The following is an 11,790-nucleotide window of genomic DNA, read 5'->3' as shown; positions in this document are numbered from 1 at the left end:
AGCTATTTCTTCTTTCAACTGAGCCATTTCATTTTGTGTTGAACTTTGTTGTTTATTTGCCTCCTTAATTAGCAGGAGAATAAAGTCCAGAGAGCATTTATTCAAAATGGCTTCCCACTTGTTCTTAAATTCATCATCATCTGCATCAAATGATGGGGATTTCTTGATTCTTAGTCCCAGTGGTATCATCCCTTCACGCTATTAGTCAGTCAATGTAGTCATCTGAAGCTGTAACTTCCTTTTTTTTTTCAGAAGCTTTCTCCAGATTTAGAAAGAGTGTTTTGGCATGATGTTTCTTCAGGGGACTTTCACTCAACCAAGTGTCAGGAATAATAGTGTTCTCGCCTTCTTCTTTTGAGTAGAAGTGGTTTGTAGCCATTTTTGACCAAATGGTAAATAATTCCAACGTTTAATGAACGGAGCAGCTCCAGCTGAGGGTGATCCCTTCATTACCTTTGAGTGCAAACAATCAGAGCATGCAGGAGATTTGCTAGGATTCTGCGCTCCGCTGATGTGTGGTGGATGTCATTGTATTTCAGTCATAAATATGACAACATCGGCCATCAAGCCCTCTGGTAGGAGTTAATTAATTACATATATTTTACAAAAAAATTGTCAAATTGTTATTGTGGTGGACCCAAGTGCAGGTAAGCAAGGTGGCAAGCAGGTCGTAGAAAAAACACACACACTTTATTATAAAAAAAATAGATAAAATAAAATAAAGGTATTTGGATGAATTAATAAAAGAAGCTTAATTAACAAAATGCCACAATAACAGGGAGAAGTTAACTAACCCAAACACTAGTATGAACAAAACTAAAGTAGAACTGAGGGTGCAAGCCAACACACAGGAAACACGACATGGCAAGGACATAACACGGACAATGAACTGACAAGCACTGAAAGAAAGCTGGCAACTAAGGCCCCGCCCACACGAAAGCCCGTTTCAATGTATTTGCACAAGTTTCTTACCGTTTGGGCAGTTCGTCCACATGGCAGCACCGTTTCGGAGCTTGAAACCTTTGAAAACTTTTGGAACCGGGCTAAAAAGTGAAAAGTTTTCAAAACACCATGGCCTACCCTCCTCTGCCTCTAATTGGCTGGTACCCCCTGCCTACGCTAATTAGATTGCCTGACTTTTGGCACGAGGACTGACGAAGCAATTGGAGGCAGAGTAGGACGGGTAATCCTTCAAATGCTCCCCTAAGCCACAATGGCGACCCAGAAATTTAGCTCAGACGATCTGATTTGCCCTCGTATACAGGATACTTGATCGCGATGTGAGGTGGACGCTGCTGGTTACACACTAATTACCGGTACATGCTCTATAGTTAGTTTTATAGTACCTAAGATGGTCCTTAATTTTTAAGTACTGGTAAATTAAAACACAAGAATGGGGACAAAGCAATACTGAGGTCTAACCAGATTGTTTTCCCCTTTTTTTGTTGTTCACTAATATTGTAATTTGTTTTATAACATATACTTTATGTTTGCTTAATTAATCATGCTGAATACATTTTACATTATTTCAAGCTGCTTGTGTTACCAAACTGTTCTTAACAAGTCATGGTAATTTTATTACTTTGAGTGAGTACAAATGACAGATTTTTAATGTCACCGTTTCTAAAGGAGGATGTTTTTCCGGACTACTAAAAAAATGCTGAAAATTGAGAGTATACCCGCTTCTCCAGGGACCACTTCACCACTGCCCCCAAGCCCCTGCTTCAACTCACCTGCAACTGCAATGAGGAAACACTATACAATAGGATGGATGGATGGATTGAGATAAACATAATGATTGACAACAATGACTTCTATTTTTACAAGTGGTGGTTTATTATATTTTTTGCTCATGATGTCACGCCAGATATCAGTATCTCACAAGACATCTAAAAATCCTGCAAAAACAAACAAACAAAAACCCAAAAAGATTGCAAAAACCAAATAAATAAAGCAGAACACACTGGCCTGGTGCTTTTATGACTTCTTTAACTGGGCGTACAGTACTTAATGTTACAAGTTTGTTGGGCTTGCACAACAGTTACCATATACTAAAAAATTCTTTAACCAAATTTTCAGGTAAAAAAAAAAAAGAAAAGAAAGAAATTCACTATAATTTTTACAGTAGTAACAAATGATTTATTGGTTGATGTAATGGTGCAAAAATAAATGCTGGTTTCTATAAATTAGTATTTGTGTATATTTTGGAGGAATGCTCTTTGTCAATTTCTTGAAAATCTTTTTAAAACATTATTTGCATAAGGGAATTTGTAGATTGAGACGTGACATTTGAATAGCAGAAAGAAGAGAACCCTTACAGAAAATACAATCCAATATGGCAGGTCGTGACAAGAAAACCTCTGTGTGAACCTGAGCTTCAGATATTTTTCCCACATGTATGAATTGACTATTCAGTAATGCTGCTTCTATGCATATATTGGAGACGTCCATCCGATGAGGGCCATCCTGCGAGTCTAGACAATGCCAAACTGAGCCAGGTCGCTTAGCTCCATGTCTCCAAATGCCTCCCAGGGACAGATCACTGCAGAGTCTGAAGAGCAGATGGACAAAAACACTTATAAAATGTTAAAGATGTCCCAGATTCAACTTCTAATCTACTTACCCCCAAGACCCTCCATCCCTGGAACATCATTGTCAAACCTTTTGAGGGAAAAATAGTACATATCAGTGTGTTCTGATAAACAATGTCCAACTAGGTGGAATATTATCAAGCTTACCCTTTCTGGCCAGCTTTGGGAGCCTTGCTCTTGAACTGTCTGTTTTCCTTCTGTTTGAATTTAGGAGGAGCAGCCTTGTTTCCTCTTTCTCCTGCTGCTGCGTTCATCTTGGAAAACTTTCATCAAAAATGGTAAAAGGGAAGAACTTTTTCCAACAAGATGCACTTTCAAACAGTCGTCTTGTGTTAGACTGCGCCCTCATAATATTTTCACATGTCTTATGTAACTGATCAGTCTAATGCTAGTGCTTAAGTCAAAGGTCAGCTGTAACCGAATCAGCGTGTATTAGGGGCCAAATATTGCTTCTAAAAAGATCACACTAATCCATCTCATGTTCTGGGACAAAAGTGGATTAGGACAAGGATTATAATCTATTATTCACCAAATGATCAACAACATCAACACTAACAAGGTTTTCATGGAGCCACGTAATCCGATGAGAATTAATCCAAACAGCCAAACAAAATGAAAATGGTCCATGTAAACACCTCAATTGGAATGAAAAGACTGAACTCGATTGGAATTTTTGATTCACAGGGGTGGGTCACAGTGGAGAAGTTGTTGGTTCAAATATGCATGGGCAGGGCCTTAGTGCGTGGAGTTTGCATGCTCTCCCCCTGCCTGCATGTGTGGGTTTTCTCCGGGTACTCTTGTTTCTACCCACATTCCAAAAACATAAATGGTAGGTTAATTGGATACTCAGAATTGTCCATTAGGTGTGATTGTGAGTAGTATGTATGGTTGTTTATCTGTATGTGCTCAGTGATGGGCTGGTGACCAGTTCAAGGTGTACCCCGCCCAGGGTTATTATAGTTTTGGAATTTTCATTTTAGTTAGTTTTGATTTAGTTTTAAGTTTTGTTTTGTTTTGTTTTTTAATTCAGTTAGTTTTAATTAGTTTTCAGGGCTCTTCTGTTCATTTTTATTAGTTTTAGTTATTTAATAAGTGCTTAGTTTTTGTTTAGTTTTAGTTAGTTTCAGTATTAGTTTTAGTTTTAGAAATGTGTATTACTTGTGCGCAATATTAAAAAAACACCATGGTAAAAATAAATCTGCTTAACATCACATTTAAAAACATCCCCAAAGGCTCATGCATTAAATTAATTACCAATGACCAAAGACTAAAATGAAGGGCAGTTTCACTATACTTAATTATAGTTAGTTTAAGTTAGTTTGGTAAACGCAAAATGTAGTTTCAGTTAGATTTTATTATTTTATTTTATTTAGTTAACGAAAATGTTTTTTAAATTTTAGTTTTAGTTTTTGTTAACTAAAATAACATTGACCCCGCCTACTGGCCGAAGACAGCTGGGATAGGCTAAAGCACGCCTGCGAGTCTAGTGAAAATAAGCGGTTGGGATAATGGATGATGGATGGATGGATAGATTTTTGTGGAATTCGTTTAACACCTATAACGTGAAAACTAATTTGTGTGAAGTGATTTTAGTAAATGGAACAAAATTGTGTTAAATAAATTCTACATCATGGTGTTTAGTAAATTCCACATAATGATTGGTAAATCTAACAATGTCGGGTTGATTCAAAGATGATTCAATGACGTTTAATATATTCAACGTAATCATAGCCAAGTTTCCATCCATTTGTTTAGAATTTATTAAGCAAATTTACTGAAAATGTGCAAAATGGACAAGCAAATTATGCCTGTTTCCATCTGTTCTTCTTTTGCGAATATTAGGTGTAATGTAGGTGGCGGTATACACCATAGAGATGTGATCCACCAGTTAATTAAAAGAAGAAGAAAAGCAGGAAGCGACATTGTTTGCTTTTGTAATTCTTGATAAACCATAGCATTTCTTTGGTGTTTTTCATCTAAAATAGCATTAATATTTGCTTCTTTAATTAATTCTTAAAAGATTTCTGTTTTGTCGTCCCCCCAAACATACCTTACTTTATTATCCACCATTGCTTTGTGACTACAAACGTATGTGTGACGTAATATCCGGTCAAAACGTGTATCCGGTCTTGTCAGCGTTTATTTGCAAAACCTGTTTCCATAGTCAAAATTTGTATTTTCCCTTTTCCGATACGCTTCAAAATGCACCCCCTCCAAACGTAAACACTTTTTTGTGAATTTTGGGCCCTTTTTCAAATTTCCAGCGTTTCCATTTAGTTTTATTTTCGCATTACTTGAACTTTTGAATACAAATGGGTGGATGGAAACCCCACTAATGTTGAGTAGATTCAACATAACAGCACTGAACAAACTCAACACAACTATATGATGTTGTAATAAATTAAGAACGTCTGCTGAAATGTAATCATCCCAATTCTTCAAATTAACATAAAATAGTTTTGTGGGACCAGTTGACGTTAAATCTGTATTTCTTTGAGTGTACAAAAGAGCAAATGAGTTTTGCTCTTTTCACCTTTCTTTTAGAATTACATTTACCACAATGGCATTTAAGAAATGTTACATTTGCCTTGAGAAATGCTGAAGATAGGAACAATCCATACCAATTTTTTAAAATGTAATAAATAATAATCATCATATTGTGTAAGAAATATCACATACTTGACATTAATGTTTAAGAAAAAGTATCTCTATCAGAAAATCACACAAACAATTCACTTACTTATTTTGTAGGAGTGCTGAATTTCAAAGAAATTTCTCTTTGCAGAGAAGAGTCAATAAAGTAGCTGCAAGACAAAGATTGAGCCTTCTTTCTTCTTGCAGTCTCTCTATTGGTCATGTCATTATGTTATCAACTTGCCTTTATAGCCATGTTTTACAGTAAGCACCTCCTCCCAATGGTTTAGTGACAAATTTGGTGGTCATACAACTATAGGAGGATGAGGGTATTTTGAGTGTTGACTTAAAGGGGCAGGGGGATTAAATCATCATCTTCAGTAATCCTAGGGTCAACAAAGGTAAATAAGACACTGTAGACCAACCCTGAAAGAACAAACAAATAAGAAAGTAATCAGTCAAAAGTGTGGACTTCCTTATTATAATGAAAGATTGACTAGTACTACGATCTGGTTTGAAACCCTACTTAAGTCAATACAAATCTCTAACGAAGGCCATATTTGTGTTCTTCACTTTGGTTCCTCAGTGGTTTCTTGATTTATTGTGCAATGGCTTAAAAATATTTTTCTTCAACCCCAACTGATCAGTTGTGGTTGGTGAAAATGTATTGTTAGTAGCAATGCACTGACGCTTCATTTGCAAACATTATACAATGTGAAAAGTGTGACATCACGCACGTCCCTGCTCTTCACTGATTTGAGCAGGATTATCTATACGGCTGGCTCAAAATATACCACTTTAAAGACAGAGGTTATGAATAGATTGCTTTCATAATTAGGGGAGAGTGGGGTAAGTAGTGCCAATTTTTACTTAAAGTGCATTTTACGCAAGGGGATTACAGGAATGCCTCCAACTAAAATATGTTCATAAAGTTTAAGATGTTGTGCAAGTTTTACTTAAAAGTGTCTTTTACACAAGGGGATTACAGGAATGCCTCCAACTAAAATATGTTCATATAGTTTAGGATGTTGTGGATCCCTGTGAGCAATCACTTTGGATCTTCAATAAATTGTTTGAGAAGTATAGCTTTAGAAAAAAAAGTGTTTTTGTGGCACAACTTGCCCCCAGTGTGGGGTAGGTTGTGCCATTAGTCAGAATTCAGTGGAGTAAATTGTGCCATTGATAACTGAAGTAAAAAAAGAAGAAAAATAATAATTTTAATCTCACAAACGATAATGCTATATAAAATGAAAAGAAATTCAATACAAAACTTTGATTTGTAGGTTTCAGAGGCCTTTTCTTCTTTCATTCTTTTTTTCTTGTTCAGCCCTTTTTATCTTCTCTTTTTTTGTGATCCTTCTCCAACTCCATCTTCTCAGGTGTGTCAGTCACAATTCTTGTTTTCACTTTCTTTCTTTTTTATTTTATTTTATTTTAAAATTATGTTTTTTCTTTCTGTGGATTTTGGCAAGGGAAAAATTACTTCTGAAGACACATAACCCAAGTGAGCAGAACAACCAGATTTGTTACCTAGTGAATGCTTGGGAGGGAAAGCCTGAGCCAGTTTTTTTTCTTATCCCTATATTTTTCTTCTGGCCATTCTGCAGATTTTTATCTCTCCAACCAGACGTATGGTCTTCCCCTCTTTCACTGCTCTTTACAGCTCCTCAAGAGGAGTTGAAACCCTGTCTGTCTTCCTTTTGTATCTGGTGACATGATGAATTTTGGTCAAAAATTAAGAATGGCACATACCTTCGGTGACCCAATGTTAGAATACAGTTAACAACAACAATAAAATACAATAAAGTAATATATAGTAAATAATCACAATTTAGGGGAAGTGTGTGAAGTGTGAAGTTGTGCCATTTGCACAACTTAACGCAGGTCGTTTGGCACATATTACCCCCAGCACACAATTTTGAAAAAAATGCATCCACCAGCATCATGCTAACCATATAGAGTCATGATGTAGCTTACAAAAAGCACTAAAACGTGTGTTTTCAAAGTTGTCTATCATTGTTCAAACACAGCCATCAAAAAACCTTAATCATAGAAATTTTACTTTGGAGGGCAAAAACATGTTTTTTTAACTTATATGTGCTTACCTCTCAAGCCATGTGTCTCCCTTTTTTACCGGATGAGGAAAATGGATTGGAAACTCTTGGGAGAGAGAGAAAAAAAAAAGCATACCGGACACAGTAACCGAAGCATGTGGCAAGAGAATTTTCGTATGATCTACAGGTTTTATAAAGACTTGTATGAAACAGCAGAACAAAAGAAGGAGGAAGTCACTACCTGACAACCCCATCAAAAACATGATAGGTGATAGACGTACATTTGAAAAAAAAAAAAAGAAGATGATCAAGGTCATACTGTATATCAAGCATACCGCACACTAACGGTAGTGTAAATATTACTTTAGGCAGACAAAATAGATACATATGCAACAAAAATATAATTCAAGTCAAATCAGATTTATTTGTTTAGGAAGCCCTTTATCACAAAAGAGTCTTCTTAAGTCAAACCCACTGTTGACAGAGTTTAGAGAGGGAGGAAGGAAAAACTCAAAATCCCATTTGAAGAAAAAAAGAAGAAACTCTTTCTGGTTATGAAAATATATAATTTATTTACATAACTTTTAAGCGAGTATTTCAACCGATTTCAGATTTATGGATTTAAGCACATGCCATCAGATTATTTACTCACTATGTATATAGGGAGTATTTCAACAGATACCTATAGGATTTATTTCAATAACTCTTATGGAGTATTTTCATATAATTTCAGGATATAGTATAACTCAATTTTTTTTTACTCATGCCGTTAGGAGGTAAAGCTTAAAATCAAGGGCTTTCTATGACTTATGCAAAAATTGGTTTGTTCCATGAAAACATTATAATCAATTGATAACTTATTGTAATAATAATAAATCTAAATTAAAATAAAGAAAGCAGTCTTAACTCAACAATATATTGATTCTGAACAGACATTTTTGCCTTGACTTAACTAGAAGTGTATTTAAGTTAGGACAACCTAAAAATCTCAAAACCGTTCTTTAAAAGCTGAGTACAAGACGGACGTGCCTGGACAGCAGGGCAAACACGTTTTACTATTGATAAACACAAAGACGGGAAATGTGATTTTTGTAATAAGGTGGAATCAATAAAAAATGGAATGTAAAAAAATATGAGAAGAAGAGTGCTTTAAACAGAAGAGTAGAATGAGTAGAAGAATAATGGTTGATATGTTAATATAATAAAAAAATTTAATGCAACAATCAGATGATGTACAATCATTAGATATTGTTTTCAATTTTTGAGGACAACTGGACTGTATGCGAGAATTTACAATTTGCAACAACATGTTATTGCGCAACCATTATACAGTACATGTACTAAACCCAAAGCAGTACAGTGTGTTACACTTTTACAAGTGCTGGGTTAAACTGGATGACAACCTCACAACAGAGACCTCTTGGGATCGACTCAAAAAAGGTGATGCTTACAGCGCAAAATATGAAAAATCATACTTGTCCAAGAATTCCTCCATTCATTTCAAAACATTAGCTGTTCCCACTTAATAACCATACCAGCCTTGTCTCCATTAGTCAAAGAGAGCAATGAATATGCTATGAATAAGTTGCATTTTAGTACCACAATTTAGACGATGCCAAACTGGGCCAGATCACTCAACTGCATGTCCCCCAAAGCCTCCCAGGGGCAGATGACTTCTGCATCTTCAAGAAAGAAAAAATTCTGAAAAGTTCATAGGGTGATGGGGCTGTCTCACTTTGTGCTTATTCTTGTGATGGTTACCTCTGATGTTCTCCATCCCAGGAACATCATCAAATCTAAGAAGAAGATTCCAATGTTTTATTCAAAGTTAATGAGCGATATTAGTGGTGTCTGTCAACTTACTCCCTCTGTCCAGCTTTGGGAGGCTTGCTTTTAAACAGTCTGGTCTCCTTCTCCTTCAATTTGGGAGGGTTGGCGTTGGCACCCTTGGATTCTGCTGCTGCTGCTGAATTCATTTCTATAAAACCAATAATTTGCTGCAAAATTTTCAAACAAAGACAGAAAAACACTTCATATACAGTATGTGCAGTTCAAAAAGGTAATTATAAAGTTTTTTCTACATCATGCATGCTCCACCAATGCTCAGATGAGTACAAAATAATAGCCCTGACTTTTTTTTTACTCCGACAGCGCCTACTAGCTTGTATATTCCCTTCAGGGTGAAGTGTTCGGGACAAACACTTTCTTGGGAGAGGGGTCATGCTTGTCCCCGCGGACATTTAGTGTTAGTGTATGACAAGATTGGGATGGAAACTGGAAAAAGAAACAAACAAGAGGCTGGCTTCGAGCACAGGCCAAAAAGAAACCAATGAGCAAATGTACATTAAAAGGGATAAGACATTTTACACTTCACAAGTTACACCAAGTGAAGTTAAACCAGCAAGATTAAGGAAGCTAACAGTGTACTTTTATTTTGAAAATGTATTCTCACCACTTCTGGTGCACTACAGAACTGACTGACAGTAATCGTAGGAGGCTTTCCCATCATGCTTTGTTGCTGGTACTAATAAATCTCGTGATGGTGTTTTGCCTCTTTTATGTGTAATTTTTGTACAGACAATGTTAAATATAGTTATATTGTTATTGTTTCTATTCGTGGATTAAAGTTTTGCTACTTTTGATAATAGATTATTGTAACTCGGTGACACCCTTAGTAACAAAGACAGGCAGTCAGTGCTATACTGTATATAATATAATGGCCTGTAAGGATGATTGGAGTTACAATGAGATTAAATTTAAAATGATGTGGACACGCTTTATTCACAGGCTGATTTTGAAACGAATGCGTGGGCTCCAGCCTGCCGATTCATGGGTAGCCCACCGGGAATTGTCACGCCCTCCAGATGGCCCAGTCCAGGCCTGTTGACAGACTAGAACAGTAGTTTGCCTAAATAGTCATGAGTCTGAGTGAACAAAGATTGCATGCAGTGTTCCACAAGGCTCCATTCTTGGACCACTTCTATTTACGGTAATATCAACACACCGCTTCTTGCACATATTATGGAGCATCACAACATCTCGTATAGACTCAAGCAGATGACACGCAACTTTACATTTCCGTCTCATAATAATATAAATATATTCGTCAAATCATTGAGTGAATGGACCAGCATTTTCTCCAGCTCAATTCAGACAAGACGGAACTTGTAATTTTTTTGGGACCTAAAAATGAAAGGTCCAAGATGAGCGGTCACCTTGCCCCTATGTCAAAATGCTCCAAATCAAGCCAGAATTCTTGGTGTAATTATTGGCTCAGATCTAAATTCAAAATCGCATTACACCAACTGCAGCCACAACTTCAACCCACTTTCAATTGGTCTAAGATTAAACTTCTTTCTGCCACCAAATTGTGGGGGGCGTGGAAAAGAAAACACCCTCGGTCCGCCCAAAAGTGCAGCACGACGCAATGCAGTCAAATTAACTAGATTTGCCCTGGAACAAAAATCTAGATGTGCCAATTTTTAGCCGTGTGTGCTTTGTGCGCTAAGAAAATAGAGCCCTAAATCTTCTTAAATTTCAATATAAAAAACTGTTGTGTCAAAAACAACCTTGACTAACCTTGGGTAAAAGTAACCCAATGTAAAAGTAACCCAATGTCCTCAAAATTCACAGCTACCCAGCAAATGGTTTCGGAAAACAACCCAGCATTGTATGGTGTATACAACTGACTAGTCAGAATTCTTATGCCCCTCCACTATAAATCAATTATCAATCTGTCAATCTACAAAGTTCAGAACAACTCATAAAATAATGTGTATTGTCAGCAGGATTCTAACCTGTATGTTAGATTGGGGTTTGTTTGAATCCAGAAGAAGAATTAGTCTGGAAGTCCTGGGAAGAAAAAGATGCAAAACAAAGAGACGTTTCTCTTTCTTTTTGCACTCCCTGTTCTGTGCTTTCACTACGTCGTGCGCTTTATATAGGGGATATACACAAAGCCGTTAATACAGCTGAGACGGAGATATCATCATGGGGGATAATCTTCAGAATTTGAGAACAGCATGTACCTGTGTTGGAACATGTGCCTCATCTGTTCATTCATGTTTGTTTGTTTTTTATGTGCACTGGCTGCTCATTCTCACCAGCAATTATGCTTCTTTACAACAACCTGGCTGTATATATCACAAATTTACTACTAACTACAGTACTCAAGTTTGATCTGTATTATGGTTGTAGTAGTAGGCCTATTGGACAGTTGTCCAACATCATAGAGCAACAGGAAAATAATCTCCTGATTTTTAACTACAGTACAGTAAATTAAAGCTTCATGAAACACCTGCAATAATTTTTAAACCTCTAGATCAGAGGTGGGCATCGAGGGCCGGAGTACTGCAGGTTTTGCAGGTTGCCTTTCTCCAACACAGCTGATATATGATCAGCTCATCAGCAAGCGCTGCATAAGCCTGATAACGATCCTGTTGATTGGAATCAGCTTTTGTTGGAAGTGAGAAACCACCAAAACCTGCAGGACTCCGGCCCTCGAGGACCGA

The 11,790-nt window shown here is 36.7% G+C and overlaps 1 protein-coding gene and 1 long non-coding RNA gene across 3 annotated transcripts; both read right to left on the bottom strand.

Annotated features, from left to right (window-relative positions):
* Positions 1 to 1,812: 1,812 nt before the first annotated feature.
* On the bottom strand, positions 1,813 to 2,773 carry LOC144050585 (uncharacterized). The gene is made up of 2 exons (XR_013293874.1): positions 2,624 to 2,773; positions 1,813 to 2,551 (listed from the first exon to the last, which is right to left on the bottom strand). It is a non-coding gene; the product is annotated as an uncharacterized LOC144050585 (long non-coding RNA).
* A 5,695-nt stretch (positions 2,774 to 8,468) lies between these two features.
* Positions 8,469 to 11,208, bottom strand: LOC144050584 (retinal cone rhodopsin-sensitive cGMP 3',5'-cyclic phosphodiesterase subunit gamma-like). 2 transcript variants are annotated; one of them, XM_077563969.1, is made up of 4 exons: positions 11,077 to 11,208; positions 9,143 to 9,276; positions 9,041 to 9,075; positions 8,469 to 8,961 (listed from the first exon to the last, which is right to left on the bottom strand). In XM_077563969.1, exons 2-4 carry the CDS (start codon positions 9,253 to 9,255, stop codon positions 8,885 to 8,887), a joined length of 225 nt encoding a protein of 74 aa, XP_077420095.1. In that variant the 5' UTR covers positions 9,256 to 9,276; positions 11,077 to 11,208; the 3' UTR covers positions 8,469 to 8,884. The 2 variants fall into 2 exon arrangements, with proteins under 2 accessions (XP_077420095.1, XP_077420096.1); XM_077563970.1 differs by having other exon boundaries at positions 9,143 to 9,257; positions 11,077 to 11,206.
* Positions 11,209 to 11,790: the final 582 nt, after the last annotated feature.

Source organism: Vanacampus margaritifer, chromosome 4 (assembly GCF_051991255.1).
Source record: "Vanacampus margaritifer isolate UIUO_Vmar chromosome 4, RoL_Vmar_1.0, whole genome shotgun sequence".
Lineage (NCBI taxonomy): Eukaryota > Metazoa > Chordata > Actinopteri > Syngnathiformes > Syngnathidae > Vanacampus > Vanacampus margaritifer.
Note: the sequence above shows the minus strand (reverse complement) of the source record. Positions and strands in the feature narration are given on the sequence as shown.